At 50.3% G+C, this 21,849-nt stretch overlaps 4 protein-coding genes across 7 annotated transcripts; 2 read left to right on the top strand and 2 right to left on the bottom strand.

The window, feature by feature from the left end:
- Positions 1–6,122: 6,122 nt before the first annotated feature.
- Positions 6,123–8,265, bottom strand: LOC128268761 (negative elongation factor D). The gene is made up of 3 exons (XM_053005969.1): positions 8,206–8,265; positions 7,411–8,135; positions 6,123–7,335 (listed from the first exon to the last, which is right to left on the bottom strand). Exons 1-3 carry the CDS (start codon positions 8,263–8,265, stop codon positions 6,339–6,341), a joined length of 1,782 nt encoding a protein of 593 aa, XP_052861929.1. The 3' UTR covers positions 6,123–6,338.
- Positions 8,266–8,917: 652 nt separating this feature from the next.
- LOC128277380 (trimeric intracellular cation channel type 1B.1) lies at positions 8,918–12,904 on the top strand. Of its 4 annotated transcripts, none has more exons than XM_053015856.1 (4): positions 8,918–9,122; positions 10,836–11,278; positions 11,655–11,821; positions 11,939–12,904. In XM_053015856.1, exons 2-4 carry the CDS (start codon positions 10,895–10,897, stop codon positions 12,213–12,215), a joined length of 828 nt encoding a protein of 275 aa, XP_052871816.1. In that variant the 5' UTR covers positions 8,918–9,122; positions 10,836–10,894; the 3' UTR covers positions 12,216–12,904. The 4 variants fall into 4 exon arrangements, with proteins under 4 accessions (XP_052871816.1, XP_052871808.1, XP_052871792.1 ...); XM_053015848.1 differs by having other exon boundaries at positions 8,919–9,118; XM_053015832.1 differs by lacking the exon at positions 8,918–9,122 and adding an exon at positions 9,872–10,071.
- Positions 12,905–13,765: 861 nt separating this feature from the next.
- LOC128268465 (tether containing UBX domain for GLUT4) lies at positions 13,766–16,047 on the top strand. The gene is made up of 3 exons (XM_053005576.1): positions 13,766–13,855; positions 13,911–15,000; positions 15,105–16,047. The coding sequence occupies exons 1-3, from the start codon at positions 13,772–13,774 to the stop codon at positions 15,518–15,520; spliced, it is 1,590 nt and encodes a 529-aa protein (XP_052861536.1). The 5' UTR covers positions 13,766–13,771; the 3' UTR covers positions 15,521–16,047.
- A 455-nt stretch (positions 16,048–16,502) lies between these two features.
- On the bottom strand, positions 16,503–21,098 carry LOC128267164 (uncharacterized). The gene is made up of 5 exons (XM_053003956.1): positions 21,015–21,098; positions 20,175–20,945; positions 18,073–20,100; positions 16,985–18,001; positions 16,503–16,901 (listed from the first exon to the last, which is right to left on the bottom strand). The coding sequence occupies exons 1-5, from the start codon at positions 21,096–21,098 to the stop codon at positions 16,503–16,505; spliced, it is 4,299 nt and encodes a 1,432-aa protein (XP_052859916.1).
- Positions 21,099–21,849: the final 751 nt, after the last annotated feature.

The raw sequence follows: 21,849 nt of genomic DNA, 5'->3' as shown, positions 1-21,849 counted from the left end.
TCCAAATCTTTCGAGTGATAATAACCACAGCCCCGTGTGAGTATCGTGCAGGTTTTTGCGAACGGTCTTTATTTTTTTCGGTTTCGGCGACGAACTGTCTTTATTCGGAAGCAAACCTTTAGCAAACTAGTGGCTGTCTGTGCATCAAGTGATTTGTCGCGATCTCCACCGGCTGGCACCGCGCCCTAGTGGGGTCGTGGGTCGTGTGTGCGTGTTCGTGTGTGTGTGTGTGTGTGTGCGTCCATGTGCGTCGCTCTGCTGATGGAGCGTGGCGTAGCAAGGATTAGGAAGGATTGGGATCGAACCGCGTGCATTTCGCGATCGCAAACCTGCCCCTATTAGCCGGGTCGGGGAGCATCGATGCTCTAGTAGCATCGACCCATTCCGCCCAAAAACTATACGGCGGCACCGGGCGCGGCGGACGGCTGAAAACTGCTGAGCAATGCATAGCCAATCATTCAATTGATTTTATCACTCCGAGATTCCGATCCGATTTGTTTTGCAGGCGCGGTTGCTCCGTTGCTCGTATCGGTCAACGCACACACACACAGACACGGCACGGCACGGAATGTTGTAACCTTGAAACTGTCACAACCGCCGGCGCCGCCGCCGCCGCCGCCGTCGCCTCGCAGCATAAGCATAACCCGACGGGGGACGTCATCAGAACTCACAAAACGCGCCTCACGCCTAAGTAGGTTCCGGAAGAAGAAGCGTGTTCCGGGACCGGGACCCCGTGGAACCCCGTGTTCGTCCCCGCGTGCCCCGTGTGCATCCAGCGCTCCTTCCCCCCCCCCCCCTTCACGCATTCTTGGTGGTGCACCGATTCATTTGCCATAGGCTGAAGGTTAACGTGCCGCGCCAATATCGCCGACACACCGCTCCTACGTGTTTCCGTCGCTACGAGATACGAGCTGTGAGTGTTCAGAAAGTATTCGGAATTTTCGGAACGGAACGTAAAGGGTGGTCCATTTATGTTTTTTTTTTTTTCATTTGGATATAAAACAGAAACGGCTGAATATTTTTCGATGCTTAAGCATTCATTTGAAAGGTTGATTATTGAATTTTTTTTTATGTAAACCATTTTGGTCAAATGTTCACCACGGCTGGCTTGGGCTAGTAGCTCATTCGGTCGACCTAATTTTGAGTACATTTTCGATTGTATCTGCCCCGTATTTCCGGCAGTAGCAACTCGAATTTGAGTATTTTCTGCAAGCCAAATTGTATTTTATACAAAATTTGGTGAATTAACCTTTCAAATAACAGTTCAACCACCGAAAAATATTCAACCGTTTCAGTTTTATAACCAAATAAAAAAAAAAAGAAGAACCAACCCATTATATTCGATTTTTGGTCAATTTTTTTGCCGGTGTCGTGTTCGAATTTTTGTCCGGCTCAAAAAATTGCGAATTGGGCCAAGAATGTGTATCAAAATCATGTGTTAACAACAAAATGAAGTGCGCGGACCGGTGAAGCTATTTTGGCCCCAAACTCCAAAGCCCTTTTGTCGGTGGTTCAAAACATTTTCTCACGCGGTCCGAGAAGATGTGAACGGCCGAAGACCCAAGGTGCTTACGGTTTTCTTCGGCAGCAGTGGCTACGGCGTGGTGCATCATGTGCTGTTGCCAGCGGGTAGTGCGGAAACAAACAAAATTCGGAAACCCTTTTTGAAGGAAACCACGAATACATACATGTTGTTGCGTTAGTAGTACCTGGTAGTACGCAACCGTGTCCAGGTTGGGCTGGAACTCAAGCTGGAGTGACGACAGTTATCGGAAATTTTGCTGTCGCAAGAATGTCGCAAGAGTGCCAATGCCGGTTATCAGCGCGCCCTCCGGGTATCGCCGGCCGCCGATATCGACGAGGAAAGGCTTACCCAAATCGAAACAAGGCACCTCCGGGACGGGGGGGGAGATTAGATAACGTGCAGCGCGCACCTTATCAGAAATCCGTCCGTGGAAATCCTTCAACGGTGAGTACACGTTTTATGGGATGAGGTGGGGCGACACCTAACGACAGCGTTTGAGTCAGAGAGCTTGACTGTGGGACCCACATTATAGTTGCGGGGTGACCGGATATAGGTGCAACCCGTCGGTGGCTGGAAGGACCGAGGCAATTCATTCCACGTCCCCGTCTTGGTCCCCGCCGCCTCCCTTAAAGGGCCATGATCGTCCATGTTCCGAGCCCAGCCCAACGAGTTCTGGATCGTCAATAGGTGAAACTATCCCAAAAGCTCCTCTTCGACGGAGGCGAAAGAAGATACGCCATTCTGGTCACGTCCCGTCAAAGTCGTTACTTACCATCGTCGTGTAGCTCTCGGCGACGAGTTGATCTGAAGGTTGTCTGCAATTACTCGGTTGATCGAGAGGAAGTATATATCTGCTGAGAGAGCTCGCGCGCCTTCCGCGTTCTTCAGCCCGATAATCCCGGCGGAAGACCCGAGGCCCCGAGATCGCGAACCCGATGAACGGCCACCAGCAGAAAGGGCACACCACGCTTCCCGCAAGCTCCACCAGCGTCTACCGCGTGCTGGCGCTCGCGGGCAGGATTTTACGATTCGTGCTTGCGTGCTACTGCTTCTGGGGCCACAACTTGGGCCCTCCCGGCGCGCCGGGCACACACGTGGGCCTGGGATTGGCAAAATCTCTATACCGAACACACTCACACAGCACGCTCTTTGGTTGCACTTGATTACTGCGCAGCGGAAGCGCACCTACGCGGCGCCTCCTGGCCGAAGCTCAAAGGCCTCACGCATCCTTCCGGCTGCTGGCTGTCAGTGAAACTGAGGCGACTCGGGCAGCGCAACCCTACCCCGACACACTCGCCCGTTACACAGATGTGCGTCATGTCGGACCGTTTTACGATTGCTGACAAGAGCGCCCGGCTGGTGAGGTGAGGACGGCGAGGTTTCCCACCTTATGCTGTCTCACATAAGCAAATCACCCGGGGCGGGGGGGGATAGGGTTTGAACCAACTCAGGTAGACCGATGCCAATACGCGCTGCCTTTCGCGGCCGCGGCCGCGGTCATCTGTCGCCAGCAATCTCGTCCTGTCCGTGGGGCGCCGGCAATCACTGGCTGCAAATCGAATTCGAGCGCAAAAGGTCACCCCAAACGCATATCGATAACGTGAGCGTTCCGTAGCACGCGCACGCTTGCGCCAGCAAAGATCGCTGTGCGGTTGTCTCGAACACGGGGACACATCAGCGCTACGGTTCGCGCGGTTCCGACGCGAAAGAATCGCAGCGCGAAGACGTGTGTCGGGTGCGCGGGTGTGTTTATCGGCGCTATGATAACAGCCCCCACGGAACTGCTGTATGCGCCACGGTTCGCACCAACACACATATCCGCACCCGAACACATTGATCGGCAATGAAGCATCACCTTGTCTTTACTCTGGACTCCCTAAGTCGGGCGTTATTAAACTGAAACGATGGACGCTTGCAGTTGGGTTTATGTCCGGTATGTGTGTTGTTTGAATTCGTTTGTGCCAAAGGCTGATGTTTATTTAAAATTCTTGATCACGTGTGGAGCGAGTTTTGGCTAATTTAGAGAATTTTCCCCTTTTTCTTTCAATTGTTAATTCACAACAGATGAGCCCCCGTTCAAAGCCGTTCAAATATAAAATCATAGATTGCTTTTTCAAGCTGCTTAAATTTCAAACACGCTTCAAGTTCCTTCCTAAGGTAAAAGGTTTTAAACACGTTATGACCAAACACCATATTTATTCATTTTCCTCATATTTATAAATTTATTATTTTGGACGTTTTTTTTAAACTAAGAATCACTAAAAGACTAGACACGATTTAGATTAAAAAAAAGTATAACAAACGTTATTTCAAACAATTCTTCACCTGCGGCCCTCTGCAGTGGATAAGTGATTCTTCTTCTTACACGGCAGTTACAACGGCCGAGCGCCTGCAACATGTACAATGCTAATCTCTGTTGCTTATTATAACAATGTATTTTCTACGTTCGCGCTAATCGAACCCATGCCTGCTACGTGTCAATAACGAGCGTTACGGACTACTATATCCACTAGGGTCAAATGGTTTCAAACCATTAACTCAATTAATTCAATGGTGTTGCCGAAACAAAATTGATTATGGAGGCCACTTCAACGCACAATCGCATCGGGTAATGCGCCTTGCAGTGCACGATGAACTCTGACACGGAATCGTTGTCACATATCCGTATCGCGACCGTATCCGCAGCACTGGCTAATGTACTTCACCACAGGAACCAAACAGCCACACGCCAACAAATAATTCATCCGGTCGAGCAGCATCTTCTTCATCTCCAGCTGCACCAGGATCTCTAACTCGATCTGCTTCGTATTCGAACAACTTGATCAAAAGCCGAAGGATCTGATCGCGGAGCAATGGATGTACACAGGTCACCTCATCTAGAAGTGCCAGATGCAGTGGGCAGCTTTCGGTGCACAGCTTAAAGTAGGACGGCTCCGTCACCGTGTTCTCTACTCAACGGATCACACCCACGCCCACCAGTTCGCTCGAGTCGCGGCTCACGTTGCAAATCTCGTGCACTTTCTCAATGGCACCGATTGTCGCCTTTAGTTCATCTTTGTTGGTGTGTCGGTGTGTCGAACCCGCTATGCCAACCGCGGACGCTGCGCCCTTGCCTTGCCTTTTCTTGCTGGAAGTTTCGCACACACTGGCTGCGTAAACGAGCAGATAGATGTACTTTGACTTGTGTTCTTGATTGATTTTCACGCCCACCTTGAACAACGAGTCTAGGGGCAGGTCAAGAAACTACGGATTGTTGGGTTGGATTGACGGCCAAGATGCTTTCGACCCGGCAAACAATCGAATGAAACATATCGCGGTTAACATAATTCAGAAATCGTTTGAGGCAGTCGAGTTGATCAAGTTAAACATAACATTAAGATAGTTTTTTTTTGTTCTTTTCGCCGCCTCCAAAACATTAACATTGCCAAACATTGCCTAATGGTACCGAAGGGAAACGTTCGGGAAGGACGGGAAGACAGGGTGATCGCAGTTCGGTGGTCATGCAAAACAGAGGTGATTGGAGATGCATGGTTTGTTACGACCAACAAAGAATGATCCAGCAGGCGGAAGCGGCTTGCCTGTTCGTAGCGGCTTCTGCTACAATGATAAAAACACGACTAAACGCAGTGTTGATTTGAGTCACCATGAGCCAGCATAATTAATATTCACGGTTTGCGCGCGTAGAACAGCTCAGGTTTGATGGTTCATCCGCTATACCAGTAATGATACCTCTTCTTCATAAGTAAGATCCGGCCATCTGGCGTAGTGATTGAATAGTAATGAAAGAAAACTAAAAATTCAAAATATACTAATACTACCAATGTCTTCATTTCAATTACAGGCGATTTTCTCCATTTTATCCATATGCTTCTCGTCGTGCTTCTCAACAGGACCATTCATAGCCATGGCCCTCGGCCACTCGACGACTGCATAGTGCAGACATCTCCGATAGCGACCGTGGACCACAAGGACCAACGCCTCCAGGACGGCCCTGTACTCGCCGATTATCCACCTCGGCGAGGGGTAAAAACTTAACTGTAGCTACTAAATTTAAGCCACAGGTAAGTTTTTCGTGTTGAAATCTGGATGTTACTGCTTTTTACGTTTATTGCTCGTGTCGAAGCATCCATAACATGTTGTACGAGAAAATGCCGTAGTGAGAGTTTAGAGGGTGAAGTTGTAAACAATGATACAGTATGTTTTCAATTCTTAATCATCAAACAAACATCATAAATAAAGTTGCTCCAGATACAGTAAATACTCCCGATGCTTTAATACCTCAAATGTGAAACAGTAAATGAAAAAATCAGTATGTTCAGTAAGTGTGAAGTCATTTCATACTTATCAACTAAACAAAGCAACATATTCCATTGATCGTTTCTAATTTTAATTGAATTGCCAAACGATTATTGCGTGACAATGTATCGGATTAGTTTTAATGCCACAGCCATGCAAATTAATTGTCCGTAAAATTATTCAATTTATTTTTTGGGTATTTTTCTTCACTCTAAAACCTAAAATAAGCTCACAAATACATAGATCAAATAATCGATATTAAAAGTACCTGCAAATTTACTAAATATTTGAAAACCTGTAAATTAATCACTTCAGATGATTAATGATTTGCGCAAAAATACATAATTAAAGGCAAATATACAATATGATGCCGTTTTGATCTTCAATTACCTAGTACAAAACCTTAAGGCAATCGCATTAAATCGTGATGAACGGTACATCTGGTACAGCGGCTGCGGTACGCGGTATGGTAAAACGCTATATTACTCTAATAAGGCGTTGCTGCATCTCTCTCTCCTTACAAGGTCGTGTAATGCGCCTTGCAGTGCACGATGAACTCGGACACGGGATCGTTGTCACCTTCGCCACGCATCGAGCCGGTAATCTCCTCGTTTTCGACCATCGGCAAAAACAGCTGCACAAACTCGGCCGAGTACGGATGTGTGATCGTTTCCAGCACCTCAGTTACAAAGTACCGTATGAGCGAGATATCCGTATCGCCCCGTATGCAGCACTGGCTAATGTACTTCACCACCGGAACCACACAGCCACACGCCAACAAATTAATCATCCGGTCGAGCAGCATCTTCTTCATCTCCAGCTGCACCAGGATCTCTAGCTCGTCCTGCTTTGACTCGAACAACTTGATCAACAGCCGAAGGATCTGATCGCGGAGCGATGGATGCACACAGGACACCTCATCTAGAAGTGCCAGATGCAGTGGGCAGCTTTCGGTGCACAGCTTAAAGTAGGACGCCTCCGTCACCGTGTTCTCTACCCAACGGATCACACCGACGCCGACCACCGGAAAGCGGATGCAGTTGTATAGAGTTGAGATGTCGCCCACCAGTTCGCTCGAGCCGCGGCTCACGTTGCAAATCTCGTGCACTTTCTCAATGGCACCGATTGTCGCCTTTAGTTCATCTTTGTTGGTTTGTCGGTGTGTCGAACCCGCTATGCCCACGGCGGACGCTGCGCCCTTGCCTTGCCCTTTCTTGCTGGAAGTTTCGCATACACTGGCTGCGTAGGCGAGCAGATAGATATACTTCGACTTGTGTTCTTGATTGATTTTCACGCCCACCTTGAACAATGAGTCTACGAGCAGGTCAAGAAACTGCGGATTGCGTATCAGATCGATCGGGGGCGGCTCCTGGGAGGAGTAGTTTCTAAACAACACCGTTATATCGGCCGGGTTTAACGTGTTCCGGGACAGCATTGAGGTGAGTGCTTCACATGCTTGCGGGTGCCTTGATGAACCATTCAGCGCCATTGTTATGGGTGTTACGTTATGGTTGCTGATGATGAAGGTACATCAAATGAAAAATTCGTTTCATTTATTGGTTAACGGTACTACTTTGCCACATACTTACTTTTTGAGTGCGTACTTGGTAATTTCCTGTGAGAGTCGTTTCATTATGAAGCCACCCTTCGGTTCCTGCGACAGTACCTGTATCAACACCTGACTGTAGACGTAGGTGTGCTGCCCATGACAAACCATCTTGGCAACTTCCTCCATTGCCCCCTGCCAGTCCTCCGGATGGCTAAGAAACTTGGCGATTGCCGTTTTAAGAACCCGCGAAAATACCTCAATTTGCTGAGCTGCGGTCGAGATGGACGTTATCTCGCTCTGAAACCCGGCGTCCGAAATGAGCTTGATGGTAAAGTTCAGCATTAGACAATCCGGGTACTCCTCTGCCAGGCGGTAAATGAGCGATCGCCATGTATGGTGTTCAATCATCTCTGTCAGCCACCCGGGCGTGTCGCCCTCTTCGGTGAAAATTTTATCCGCCTTCTTTGGATCGAACGTTTTGAGAATCATGTCTTTCAGGTGGTTCTCCACCATGGCCTGTACGTCAGTGACGCGAACGCCGGCCAGGATCAGCCACTCAGCGAGCAGATTTGCCATCTGTGCTACCGCCGTGTAGTTGACAGATACCTGATTGATGACCTGTTCAGGGGTACCCCCTGCTTGGAAATAGCGCTTCAGAAGTGCGAATATCGTCGGCTCCATGATATAGTCTGTGCTAGAGAACGTGGACAGACACTCTTTGAGGACCTCCTTCGGGTTTTCAAGCGGTTCTTCGTGGCCATCTCCCTGCAAAGAACGATCGACATCAATGCAAACACTGGTTTCAAGATTCTGTGAATCCTTCCTGGCACCTTACATCTTCGTTTGGTTGAGTTTTGCGACCACCCCAAGCCTCATCGTCGTATTCCTCCTCCATTCCGATACAATTTCAGTGAACCTCGCGAAGTAATATGAAATTTATTACGGCACAGCCGTATTGGTTGTTGTATACAGATTTTGAGCAAACCGAAGTTAGCACAGTTAGCAAACCGAAGCTAATGTTTAGATTTTCGTGTGTAGTGGTGTGTAGATTTTGCCGCCTGTAACGACGTTTACTCTTCGGATCGAAGTGCTCAAAACATGTTTTGCGGGGCAACGCTACAACACGAGTTTTGAATGTTCAGTCATAAACGATGATACAATACGTTTCCTAATGTGAAAGAGAAGATGAAGCAAAAGCAATAAACAACACGGGAAAAATTTAACCAAATGTATGAAATGATTGGGAACAGCGGAATTGACATCTAGCCATGTAAACTCTTTTTCAAGCATAAGGTCCGGAAGTCATTTTCATATCTATCAACTAAAACATCAAGTAAAACCGTAATATTTAATACTGTTTAGGTGAATAATACTAGCTAATAATTGGGCACAATACATAAGCACGCATATTATTATAAGCAAGCAAATCATTCTTCAAACATTATACTTGTTCTATTCGGAATACCGTACAGAATAGACATACGTTCCTTCAGGCCTCGCAGCCCGGCAACACGATATTCAATTCTAAGCTTTATTATGCAAGAGTTTGTTCGCGAAGAGACGGTCCTGTAAATACGGACTCGTATGAAACCGGCGCTCTTGCGGCGGGGAAAGGGGAAAAAGACGAAAGAATTCACCAAGTTTCTTGTTGTGAAAACGATATTGTGATCTCCTAGGATAATTCGAGCGAACTTCATACGCAACCGAGCAGCAATAGTAGCTGTTTGCATTTGTGGACATCGAGCACTGTAGGTTTGTTTACTGTGTAATTTTGGTGTTTTGCTTTGTTTTGTTTCCGCAGTGGTTGATTGCACAAAACCAATCAGATCCTGCGAAGGCCCAGAATGGAATCGCTTTAATGAAACGTAAGGAAAATCATGTGTGCCACGGATTTTGAACATGGAGCAGACAATCACGCGTCGAACTTTCTTCGTCAAATCGACGGCCAAGGTGCTTTCGACCCGGCATACCGCCGAATGAATCATATCGGGGTTAACATATTTTGGCATTCGTTTGAGAGTGCGGATCGCATAGATTTCAAGGCCAGTGATTTCTTCGACGTGCTACAATCGGACGGGTTGAGTTAAAAATAACGCTGAGATTGTAGTTTTGATTTTTATTTTGTCCCCGTGAAAGCTGCAATAGCCTGTGTGTAGCAGAGCCGCCCCAACATCGCGGCGTGCTGTATGTAGAGGACCTTCTAAGACTGGGAAAGGAAAAATCCATCCATACCTAGATTTGTGCGTGCGTCGGCGAATGTGCGTTCTATAAACGATCACCTCTGCTGGCACAAATGCGCACACTCACGTGCAACCAGACGTTTGGCGTGCGTTGGCTAGCGTCCCGGTATAGCACGCACAACCGCGTAACTTCGCGGGGCTCCTGTTTCTACTTGGCCATCCCGGCCTCGCTGCGCCTTCATGTCGCGCAGCTCATTTATTGAAAGTTCTAAAATTAAAACATTCGTCCGCACGTCGCTTTCGGTGCCTAATGGTACCGAAAAGAAACGTATCGAAGTGCGAAGCTACGGGGAGACCGGGTGATCGCAGTTCGGTGGTCACGCAGTATAGTGGCGATTGGAGCAGCATGGTTCGTGACGACGACCAGTATAACAAAGATTGATCTAGCAGGCGGAAGCAGCTTGACTGTTCGTGGCGGCTTCTGCTACACTGAGAAAACGACTAAACGCAGTGTGTTTCAGGTGATAGTTTTGATTTTAGTCACCATCAGCCATCAGCATATTTATTACTCACGGTTTGCGCGCGCTACTTGTGAACCCATCCCGGAACGACACAGAACAGCTAAGGTTTGAAAACCCCGTCGCCATAGAGCGCCCCAAACCATATTCTAATCCATCCTTAACTAGTCACTTGAGCTGGCAGGTTGTTATCCTGTGTGTTCGTAATGGTTTACTAGGGATGCAGTAGTACGTATTGCCATGCAAAAACTAATCTCCCATTAGAAAAGACTCCACCTCCACTCCACCGTCTTGTCATGTTTTTCTTCCATTTCTTGCCTGCCTGCTGGCCAGGGGGTTTCTCAGTCGCCTGCGCAATCGGTATAATCGTTGCTCCCGGTTGATCGGAAGTCTGTGCAACTGCGTGAACCCTGGGAAAAAGGCCTTTTTCGTGTCACAAAGCTTTAACCCGAGCAGTTGTGTGTCGATTTTTTATTCACTTAGGGGCGAGAACCGTGTGGTTTGGGAGTGAACCTATTTTCGTCTCCCGCGACGTGCTAAAAGTGCTGGGGACCTGGATAGTTGGATTGTACATCATAAGCTCGCTGAAAGCTTTCCTTCGTTTATTTTAATACCGTTTCCAAACTCTTTTATACTTTAGAGTACTGATACCTTTTACTAATAAGTAATTTCTTGTCATCTGGTGTAGTGATTACAGTGAATAGTAATGAAAAAAAAAGAAAATTTAAAAGATACTAATACTATCGATGTCTTCAATTCAATTACAGGCGATCTTCTCTACTTTTTCCGTGCATTTCTGTGACACAAGTGAACAACCGGTGAAATCATGGATCCCGAGGCATTTCTCGATATCGCCAATCAGGTGATAAAACTGAAGATGTTTCCTTACTTCGACATCGCGCACAGCCTTCTGTGTGCCCTCTCGGTGAAGGAGGATCTTGGGGTCGGAGCGCATGCCTTTTCGCGGAAACATCCGCTTGCCTGCTGGCTGTCAACGATGCTTGTCGTTTTCGCGGGCGGCATGGTTGCTAACGGGCTGCTTGGTGAACCCATCCTGGCGCCACTGAAGAACACCCCTCAGCTGCTTGTCGCCACCGCCTGCTGGTACATCGTTTTTTATACTCCCTTCGACATTGGCTACAAGGTGGCAAAATTCTTGCCCGTCAAGGTGGTTGCTAGTTCAATGAAGGAAATTTATCGAGCAAAGAAGGTAATAACCAAAGACTACAAAGAAAAACTTTAAATTAGAAATTTCATTTGGACACAAGCTCTCGTTGAGCTGAATGGCATCTAAATGGTCCAGAGGAACCTAAACAACACGGCACGGCAGCTTCTCAATCTACTACCGTCATCCAGAGCGTCTATCAAACCATCTCAATCTATACCAAACTCGCAAAAATATCCTGCACGATCAACCAACAGTACTGTCAGTGCAAAACGTGCATTCTCATTTGGATGTACGAAAAAGTACAATATTCCCAATTTTCAATTAATTCAATTTCAATTTACATTTTTTTCTGCAAACGCGAAATAACCTACAGCAGTATTTTGAGTTGGTTTTGATCTATTTCATATGACCTTTGCAGATCCACGATGGTGTTACGCATGCTGCCAAACTATACCCGAACGCATTCATCATCATGATCCTTATCGGCACGTTAAAGGGCAACGGGGCCGGCTTCACGAAGCTGATTGAACGATTGATTCGTGGTGTCTGGACGCCGACGGCCATGGAGTTCTTGCAACCAAGCTTGTAAGTTTTTTTCTGCCCCTTCCTGTTCGGCAATCCTTTCTTTATGGATTGTCAGTGTACAAAATTCTGTGCATTCGAGTAACCTTTTTTTCGTTGCATCAAAACATTTCCTAACAGCTACACCAAAGCATCGTTAATAGCTTCGATCATTTTTGTGCTGGACAAGAAGACGGACCTGATCTCAGCCCCGCACGCCCTCGTCTACTTCGGCATCGTTATCTTCCTCGTGTACTTCAAGCTGTCGTCAATTCTGCTCGGCATCCACGATCCGTTTGTGCCGTTCGAAAATCTGAGCTGCGCCTTGCTATTCGGTGGAATCTGGGACAGCTTGGCGAAAATTTTGGGACGCGGTCAGGCTAAGGAAGACACAAAAGATGCGAAAAAATCAAACTGATCACAAATAGCGATTACTTCAGCGAGTGGGAGTTAAACTTTAGCTTGCTTTAGCAAATGTATGAAGTTATTACGTTTTGGATTGTTTACTGCTATTTAGTAGACTTAAAAACCAATTTCAGATCAGTCACAGCAAGCACGAGAACAGCTAAAAATTCGGTTTAATGAAATCCTTCTAGTCCCTACGTGATATTAGATGTTTTGTAAATCGGTCACAATATCGCGTAGAATTTTTGTTTTTTAATTTTTATTTTGACCAGCGAACCTCAGATTATGTTTTATGTATCCTGTTTGTCTTCCCTTTCTTTCGTTCGTTCGCCTGAAAAGCAAATCGATATTAAGCAAACGCAGAATCGTGGAATTCAAAAGCACAACCAAATAACAGTGGGTGAGATTTGATTGTCCTTTTCATAATTCATAATTTTAAAACTATCAAAGAAGCAAAAACGACAAAATGACACACAAAGATTACAACATACACGACACACAAAATGAAGCCACCCCCGACAACTTTCGACAACCTTTCCCGAACGGATTACAGTTGCCTGGGTTTTTTCAGAGCCACTCGATCAGCGCTTTATCCAACTAATGCGATAAATTAACAACGCTTTCCAACAAAAATCGCAACCAGTTGCGACAGAAAGGCGGAAAAAAGGAAACAGCAATAAAGAAGCACAATGTGATTCTAGGCAAAAATAGAAGGATTGTGTGTGATTTTTCTTATCGGTTTGAACATAAATTTCTATTTATGCACAGTGTTTTATACAAATTAATTAGGTCGGAATTGTTGAAGGAAAGTATTGGTAAGTCTAATTTAAAAATGATAAAATTATTATGATGTACTTTCCTATTCAGCGTTTTGATTTTTTTTTGCAGAACGAAAGAATAATTAGTATGGTAAAAACTTTATTTCCCTCCTGTGACAATTTTTGAAGCTCTGAAATCATAGCTTCTCTGAAGATACCGTGTACTGAATAGTTCCATTAATTTTTTTGTGTTGCAATAATTCATTAATTATTGGTTATTTTTAAGTGGTTTCTTGTAGTAATGTTTTACTACAACGTTCCAAAGTTTTCTAAACCGTGAGGGTGTGCACAACACGATTGCTGCCAACTGACAGACCTGCGATCAACGCTGTTGTCGCCATTCTCTATACCCAAAAATAGATACAGCGTTGAAAATGAAGCAGCAAGACTTGCTATCTCAACATTATTAAATATCTGACTAACAGTGATCCTACCGATAAAAGTCTTAGCCAACCGTTCCATTGAAACAACAGTTCATTACGAAGTGATTTTTGAACTCGGGTGAGCCACAAAATTCTGCAACGGGGTCGTGTAGTCGTATGCTTTGGTGTGTGTGCGAAGGGGTGGCGGTTTGCGAACTGTCATTCCAATGTTTACAATGACTATTTTGCCGTCTCTAAGCAAGTCACTGTGCAGTCAGGTTTCGAATCCCCTTCATAATAACTTTCGAAGACCGTGAACTCTCCGTGCCGGTTAGTGAAATATTGTAAGTTTGGAAACCAAAACCCGTTCCTGGACAGAATAGAATAACATGAGCACAAGAAGTGTGACCGTTCTCACGGTGCATGGACGCCGGATGACTGTAAAAGTCGAACCGGGTACAACAGTTTTGGAGGTTAGCGTAGAGGCTACCGATCCAATATCTTGTCTAATTGATCCTATTTTTTCAGATTTTGGAAAAGGTATGTCGAAAGTTTAATTTTTCTCTCGAAGAGTACGACCTAACGCACTACAATCGGGTGCTGGACCTTTCGGCAATGTTTCGCTTCTCTGGTCTGCCCAACAATGCCACGCTCGAGATGACAAAAGCGAAGCGTGTTCGCGTTGAAACGGATGTGACGATTCAGCTGCAGTGTGAAGACGGAGACCGTCGGTGCGGTTCGTTTAAACCGTCGTTTTCGCTGCTGGAGGTGTTACAGACGCTGTGCCCCGAGCGGGCCAACGCAGAGTCTCGCCCGCTGATGATCTACATGCGGCGCGAAGTGTTCTGGCCACAGCTGGGGGAAACCTCACTTAAGAGTCTCGGGTTAACTAGTGGCAGAGCTATCATTCGACTACTGCAACGCGAACCGGAAGATCCCCATACGCAGGCCCACATCTCAGCACCGTTACTACAAGCGAAGCGTGAAGCCTTAAAGGCAGACGAAACAACGCTCCAGACGATCGATTGCCCGAAGCCCGAATTGCCCAAATTGCCCGAATCGGCTCCGGTACCGGTACTGAAAACGGATGCCGATTGTTCTGCAACGTCATCAGCATCCGTGGATGCTTCGAAAAATACTGGTGCCGAATCGGGGGTTTCCTCATCGACTAATCAACCGCAGACAAATCAACAGCTAGGTGAAACCAATCCGACACCTGTGCCAGCTGCTAGCCTGGAAAGTCCGGAAATGAAACTTGAGGTGCTGGGTACACGGGATGCAGTTTTGTATCATGCCGACACGATCGTGAGTGACCAATCGAATGCCGTGGATGATTCGTTTTTTGAGCTCACCGTCCCAGAAGTAATGCAGATGTATAAGCAGCTGCAGCAGCAAGTGAAAGAGTTGGAAGACGCACCGCTGATGCTGGGAGAAGACCGTCTACGTCGCGGGGCAAAGATTACAGAAACATATGCATCCTACCGTAGAACGTTGATACGCGTGCAGTTTCCTGATCGTTATATTCTGCAAGGCGTGTTCTGGGTGAACGAAAAAGTTAGCGACGTTGAAGAGTTTGTGCGCAGTTTTCTTACCGATCCGACAACGCCCTTCTATCTCTGTAAGTGTTTTACTTTTATTTATTTCCCTTTCTTTGAAGAATGTTCTCATTTTCAAAATCATAATATTTATATAAATGAAATATGTTTATGATGCACTTTCTAGATACGACTCCGCCGAAACAGGTCCTTGAACCAGATTCAACAATGATTGCCGTACGTTGCATTCCGAAAGCGTTACTCTACTTCAGCGGCAATTGCTCGCCCACGGATGGGGGCTATCTGAAGAGTGAGTTTTTGAGCCGACTTTCTAACGCAGCAGGCGCATCCTACATGGTGAAGAAATTCTACCTGCTGCCACCGGAGAGTGGGGGTGCAGAAACAACCGTGGAATCAATATTGAGAGAAGAGATGCAAAGAGCGCAAGAAGAGAATCAACTGAAGATGGACTCGCAGGAGGCGGCGAATGTCGGAAAACGGATGTCGAATAGCGATTGTCCACCATCCACAAGCCACCAGCCAGGTGGAGCCAGTCAACTCACTGAGCGTGAGGCGAAACTGCTAAAATGGATGAAGAAGTAGCATGGCTAATCGGTTTGAGTTTAGAGCGTTGGGCAGGACAACTGTTACATTATGTCAAACAATTTATATGATTGTCTCAATTTATATGATCAATAAACCCAGTGAATTGTATGTACGGCAAGTGTCCAAAAGTTCGATTCGCTGGGAACAAATATCCAACCATGGGTTCACACGTGATCGCTTTGAAGAAAACGTTTGGACTAAACTTCTGAAAGATCCTATTCGTTATTCGATAACAGTTGTCCTGTACCAATTCGGGTTAACAATTAGTATGAGTAATAAAACAAAAATCGGTGCTATTGAAACGAACAACGATATTGGAGCATTAGTTTATTGAACGATATTTGACGGTTAAGCGCACTAAAACTACATAACATGAGTCTAATCGAAAATACTCCGAAATTTTACAATCAATGTTGGACGAGTAAAAGGAATAAAACATAGAACGAGGCAAAAGATGCAAACCGAAATGTAACGCATGCTACTGAAACGTAAAGAACAAAAATAAATGACAATCAGTTCGAGTAAACCGGTACCGTTTGTGATCGCGGAATCAATTTCGAAGCAGGCCTTTTCGTAGGCGTGAAACATGCTACCCTTCGACAGATACTGATGTTTATTCATCTAAACTAGAATTTTATGCGAAACACGTGTCATTTTCTATGATACCGTAAAAAGACAAAACAGACCAGAACTGCGCACCACGAAAGAAGTAGAGAGGGTTGTGTGTGTGTGTGCTACTGCTGCTGTCCTGTTGCTACTTGCGCGAAACAACTTCCAGTGCCTGTCGGAACCGTTCTAAACGGCGACGAAAATGGTTGATGAAACCGAGCTAACATTACCACCGTTATTTCCATCCGAATCGACCCGGAAAGCAACCAAAACGCTAGGCAAGCCGCGTCTCGTTTTGACTAGATGGCAGACGGGTCTTCGACTGGCGGCGGAGCGACGCGCGCGTTTGAGCTGCTCCAGTTTAGCCCCTTCACTTCCTTAAGGCGAACGATTTGCTACTTTTCGCCTGAATAATCCGCGAAATGTACGGCGTGCGGGTGTCAACGTACCCTAAGCTACTGCCGCTGTCACCATTGTCATTGTCTTCCCCAACGAAACCGTTTTCCCGATAATCACCGTTGAGTACCTGCTGCTGTTGGTGTTGCTGGCGCTGCAACGTGCCCAGCTGCTGATCCTGGTGCTGGTCGTCTTGGTCGTCCTGCTGGCGCAAGAATGGATACATGGTGCCTTCGGTGCCACCACCGCCGTTGGGGCGTTTATAGCATTGCAGTTGCCGTTCGATGGGGCTAAACTCTCGCTTCCGGTACAGTCCGGTCTGGTGCGGTAGGCTGTCTAGATCAGCCTCCAAACGTTTGTTCTCGAGCTGCTGCTGTTGGAACAACAAGCCATTGGATGAGTGGGAATAGGATTAAAGAGAGATAGAAAAAACGCGCTTGGCGTTGGATAACTAACCGTCACTTCCAGCATTCCGACTTCCTCCGGCTGGTGGTGCTGGTCTACACCGTAGTCCGTGTCCTGTTGATCCTCCATCGAGAACAGCCGCAGCTGGTGGCGTATCGAGGCCTTCTCCCGGGCCCGCTTCTTCTGGAACTCCTCCTCGACGCGCTGCATCGCTTCCAGCTCGCTCAGTCGCATCGCTTCCTTAATTTCGGCCTCCCGCGACAGCTTCTCCGCGACACGCCGCTTCTCTATCTGCCGGATCGTGCTCTGGAAGGTGAACCGATGGTTGCGCCTGTTCGACAGCTTCACCGGGAAGCTGGGCTCGAGCAGCAGCTTGGTCGCCGCCGCCGCCGCCGCCACCGGTACCGGGTCCTGCAGGTTTTCCTTATCCTCGCGCTGCTTCCTGCTATCCTCGTCCCCCGGTGCACCCGGGCCGCCACTGGGCGAAACCTTGCAGCCTCGGCCTCCGTGCCGGTCGCCCACGGGCTGTCCACTGACCTTCGCCGAGGACAACTTGGCCTGCTGCTGCTGCTGGTGATGGTAGCTGGGCAGATTCGGCGGGCAGACACCTGCGCGCTGCGTGTCGGCTGCGATGCGACTGTTGTTGTTGTGATTGTGTTTCGCTAACCGGTCGGCGCCAGGCTGGATCAACAGGCGCGTCGGCTCCTTTGGCAGGTACATCATGTGCCGGCCGCTCACGAGGTAGCTGATGGAGCTCGTAATTTTGCCACGCGACACGTCCGAGATGGGCCCGTGGAGCATGGTTGCCGTCGCGGTTAGGTTTTCCGGCGAGAAGCTCCGAAGCCGCAGTCCGGAGTCGCCGGCCAGTGGGGTCAGTCCGGACGGGTGGGCCAGCTGCCGTTTCTCGTGGGCATGGGCGGGCGGCACCGAGCCCGGTTTGGTCGTCAGTCGGCCCAGAAACCAGTTGTTGTTGCTATCGATAGCGCCACCGACGTCGTCGTCGCTCTTGAACGCGTCCGACACCGACTTGTGCAACTTTTGCAGACTGTTGAACACGTGTTTCTCGACCTGTGGAACGGGCGCGCTTGGTAAGCTCGGTGCTCTGTGGTCTGTGTGCGACCCCCCTCCCTGGCACTTACCTTGTCGTCTATGGAACCGCCGGTGTAGATGGACAAATGGTTCTCCCGTGGCAACGAGAGACTGAACAGGTGGCCCTTGCTGGCGAACTCGTTCTCCGCACCGAGCCCGTGCCGCGCGTCGTTCTCCTGCTGCTCCTGCTGCTGCTGGTGCTGCGGCAGCGGGTGGTGGTGCGGATGGTGTTGCTGATGGCGGTACCCGTCTCCACCGGTGCTGCTGCCCGTCGTAGTGTCATCGTCGTCCTCCAGATCCTGCTGTGGTGTCCAGGCGGTTGGCCTGAGCCCGTTCGACAACCAGCCACCGTGGCAGCGGTGGTGCTCCTCGTTGACACCGCCCAGCGTGCCCTTCGGCTCGTCCCGCCCAATGTCGAGCAGCCCGGCATCGCCCGAGATGCCACTGTCACCGCTCTTGTTGTCCTGCAGCCCCGGCACCGGCTCCCGGTACACCCGCTCGATCCGGTCCTCCGAGGCGGCGTCCAGGGCGTGCAGGTCGCCCCCGCACAGGAACGGCCCATGGTCCCTTCCCGCCCCCTTTCCCACCGGGCCAGCCTCGTCCGAATCAGCGGCATCCTCACCAACGCCACCCTCGCCGGCACCCCCCGCACCGCCGCCGCCGTTCGTGTCGCGGCCAAACTCGTCGTCGGTCGTCAGCAACCGCCAGGCGGCGGCCGGACTGAAGCGCGGAATGTCGAACTGTTTGCGGGGTAGCGTCGGGCGGAGGCAGAGCGCAATCTCTTGCCCTTCCGGGTCGCAATCGTGCGGTGATAGGACGCTCAGCGTACGCAGGTCGGCCTCGGACGAGGCCATCGAGTCGGTGGAGTGGAAGCGCCTCGACTCGTGCAAAAGGCTCGCCGCAAACCGATCGATGATGTCCATCTGCGTGCGATCGATCTCGTCGATGGACGCCACCACCACCGCACCCTCCTCCTCCTCGTGCCGGGCGTGCTCCGCTGCTTCCGTCGGGTCGTGCCGGTTCTTCTGCCGGCTCTCATCGTCCGGATCGCTGTCGGCGAGCGATTCGATCGAGTGGTGCTGATCGTGCTGCTGGTACATCGACCCGACCACCCGTGGTTCCACCTCTTCCCCCTCTGGCTCGTTCTCCCCTCCCTCGTCGTGGGTCCTAGCGTCGTCGTAACTGTAACTGGACGTGGACAGTACGGGCGCGTCACTCTTTTGCCGCTGTCTCGGTTGCTGCTTCGACCCGGGGCCCGCTTCCGGTCCCGCTTCGTTCGGTACCGTTCCCATTCCGAAGTACATACTAGCTTTCGGTGGTGCTGCTGGTGGTGGTGGTGGCGACGGAGTCACCGAGGTTGACACGTCGCGCTCGCGCTCCAACGGCGGTTCGACCGGGATCACCAGCGTGTTGGTCGCCTTCGGCGCCTTTAAGTACTGGGCCGCTGCTGCTAGGCTTTTTTCCCCCTGCTGCTTTGCTCCTTTCGTGCCGTGCGACCTTGCGCCGCCACCTGCGACCTTGCCCTTACCGGACTCCACCACTCCCGGAGAGCGGTGGCCAGCGTGTCTCGTGTGTCCATCCTGCTCCAGCAGCGTTTTCACGATCGATTTACGGTGCGTCAGGGGTGGCGACAACGTGGGTCTTGCGGTGGCACCGCACCCAGCGGTGGCACCGGTCGGCTGAATCTGCCGCTTGCGGGCCTCGAGCGTCAGCAGGCCGATGTCGAACGTTTTCTCCCGCCGAAAGAAGGACCGCGGATGGGGCGGTCCTTCCACGAGCGTCACACTTTCCACCGTCGCCGCCGCCGCCGCCTTTGGGCCTCCCGCCGCCCCAGTCACCGCTTTGGTCGCAAACTTGGCGTCCGATGCCTCCGGAAGCTTCGCCGCGGCGGGAGTTTTCTTCGCCTCGGCCCGGGTCTTGAACAGACGCAGCCTGCTGCTGCTGCTGGTGGCCCCCGCACCGCCACCTTCGCCGACGATGGCCGGTGGTAGCGCCGACGAGGTGTCGGAGTTGGTCTTGCGGAGCGGCGAGTACGCGATGATGCGCTGGCTACCGATCGCTTCCTTGCCCGACTTGCGCTACTCCAACCAGAGAGGGAGAGAAAGATGGAATAAGTGACGGAACGCTACTCGGAACAGACTCCAGAACTCACCTTTTCTACCGGTGCCGGTGGTACCGGAGCCTTCTTCTTGCCTTTACCCTTCATAATCTTCGACTGGGTCACCGACGTGTTGGTGCGGGTATCACCAGCACCAGGCGCCCCACCGGCTGACCCCCGGTCACCCTGGTTGCCCTGGCCCTTCGGCACGCGCAGATCCGGCTCGGAGCCGAACCGTTTCCAGTGGTTGTAGTCCTGCTGTTTGTTGGCGGCGGCGGCAGTAGCGGTGGCGGCGGCGGCGGTGCGCGACTGCGACACCAGGTGGCGCATCGTCGTTTGCTCGCCATCGTCCAGCATGCTGAGCTGGGTGCGGGAGCGCGTCAGCAGCAGCATCCGGGATGGCACTGGCGGCAGCGAGCTGAGGGACACATCCAGCTGGGCCCCGCCCGGCTCGTCGGCCCGCTGCTGGTGCTGTTGGTAGGTCGGCGACGAGATGCTCTTCGAGCGCTGCAGCTGCTGTTTGCTCTTGCTGATCGTGCCACCGGCGTGCAGGATGTTGCCGTTGTTGGTCGAGCGCAGCCGGGCCACCTTGCCCGGTACGTCTGGCAGGACCTTGAACTGCTGTTGTTGCTGTTGCTGCTGCTGTTGCTGGTGCTGCGAGCTGAGCTGGGTGTTCCAGTGGCCCTCGCCGGACTGGAGTTCATCTGGCTGGTAACCGCCGTCACGGGCCGATCGGCCGCGCGGTGGATCGCGCTTGTACGAATCCATCCAGGAGCACGTCCCTGCTCCATCGTGGTAGCGCTGTTGCTGGTGCTGCTGCTGGTGCTGATGATGCTGGTGGTAGCCTTGCAGACCCGCCTGGTACTGCTGCTGCTGCTGCTGCTGCTGCTGTTGGTACTGGTGGTGCTGGTGCTGGTGGTGGTAGTGGTATCCCTCGTCGTACCCCGATAGGCCGTTCATGCTGCCGGAGTTGCCCATCGTTAATGGAGCTCTGTAGTCTCGGTGGACAACCGCTATCTAATCTAGACTGCAGCAGGCTGCGTGAGCATCGATTCTTGAAGTAGCCACCACAAGCGCCCGACCTGCGAAGCAGACATTTACGTGCAATTAGTTGTAGTCGCGGATGAACTAAGATCGGATCGGAGGTCCTAAATCCAACGCACAAACTGGAAGGGGACACGTCGGATCCAGTGGCTGTGCTGGGACTGACGCCGACCCAGATGCCCGGCCCGGCCCGGCAGACCGGCCAACTTTCTCTCCAACAGAACGGACAGCCCCCCAACGGGTAGATCACCTGGCTGCCGCCGTATCGCATCCTCTCTGGGGGAAGTAGTTCCATTTATGTTTAGTGCTATGCAAAGTATGTCCGTTCCGTGTCCACGTAGTCTACAAAACACGCAGCTTATTGGGGGCACGAGCAACGCCACGTACCAACCTAGCGACACTGCGCCGCCGTATGATAAACAACGAGCCATCGACGAGCTGCTGCTGCTCGTACTCCACTTGCTCAACTGTGCTTAACGGGCCTGTGCTAAATGGTCCGCAGGATGCAGTATGCGGTATGCGGCGCGAGCATACGCGGGTGGATTTCTGCTTTCCTCCGCCCCCTCCGGGGGCCGTGGACGCAATCATGTGAAAAATGTGCTACCTAGTTGGGCTGCCCATCTGCGACTGCGGAGCAACATGTGTGTGTGTGTGTGTGTGTTCGCTGGCGCCATCGCTTGGGCTT

The sequence above is a fragment of the Anopheles cruzii genome, chromosome X (genome assembly GCF_943734635.1).
Source record: "Anopheles cruzii chromosome X, idAnoCruzAS_RS32_06, whole genome shotgun sequence".
Taxonomy (NCBI): Eukaryota; Metazoa; Arthropoda; class Insecta; order Diptera; family Culicidae; genus Anopheles; species Anopheles cruzii.
The sequence above is the reverse complement of the archived record's forward strand: the minus strand, read 5'-3'. Positions and strand labels throughout refer to the sequence as shown.

Coding starts and splice junctions, on each gene's coding strand:
- LOC128267164 (XM_053003956.1), bottom strand. CDS start 21,098: ATGGGCAACTCCGGCAGCATGAACGGCCTATCGGGGTACGACGAGGGA. Junction 20,946..21,014: donor AGCACCAGCACCACCAGTAC/CAACAGCAGCAG, acceptor CAGCATCATCAG/CACCAGCAGCAGCACCAGCA. Junction 16,902..16,984: donor TCGGAATGCTGGAAGTGACG/GTTAGTTATCCA, acceptor TTGTTCCAACAG/CAGCAGCTCGAGAACAAACG.
- LOC128277380 (XM_053015856.1), top strand. CDS start 10,895: ATGGATCCCGAGGCATTTCTCGATATCGCCAATCAGGTGATAAAACTG. Junction 11,279..11,654: donor AAATTTATCGAGCAAAGAAG/GTAATAACCAAA, acceptor TGACCTTTGCAG/ATCCACGATGGTGTTACGCA. Junction 11,822..11,938: donor GAGTTCTTGCAACCAAGCTT/GTAAGTTTTTTT, acceptor ATTTCCTAACAG/CTACACCAAAGCATCGTTAA.
- LOC128268465 (XM_053005576.1), top strand. CDS start 13,772: ATGAGCACAAGAAGTGTGACCGTTCTCACGGTGCATGGACGCCGGATG. Junction 13,856..13,910: donor CGGGTACAACAGTTTTGGAG/GTTAGCGTAGAG, acceptor CTATTTTTTCAG/ATTTTGGAAAAGGTATGTCG. Junction 15,001..15,104: donor GACAACGCCCTTCTATCTCT/GTAAGTGTTTTA, acceptor TGCACTTTCTAG/ATACGACTCCGCCGAAACAG.
- LOC128268761 (XM_053005969.1), bottom strand. CDS start 8,265: ATGGAGGAGGAATACGACGATGAGGCTTGGGGTGGTCGCAAAACTCAA. Junction 8,136..8,205: donor AAACTCAACCAAACGAAGAT/GTAAGGTGCCAG, acceptor CGTTCTTTGCAG/GGAGATGGCCACGAAGAACC. Junction 7,336..7,410: donor ACCAAGTACGCACTCAAAAA/GTAAGTATGTGG, acceptor CTTCATCATCAG/CAACCATAACGTAACACCCA.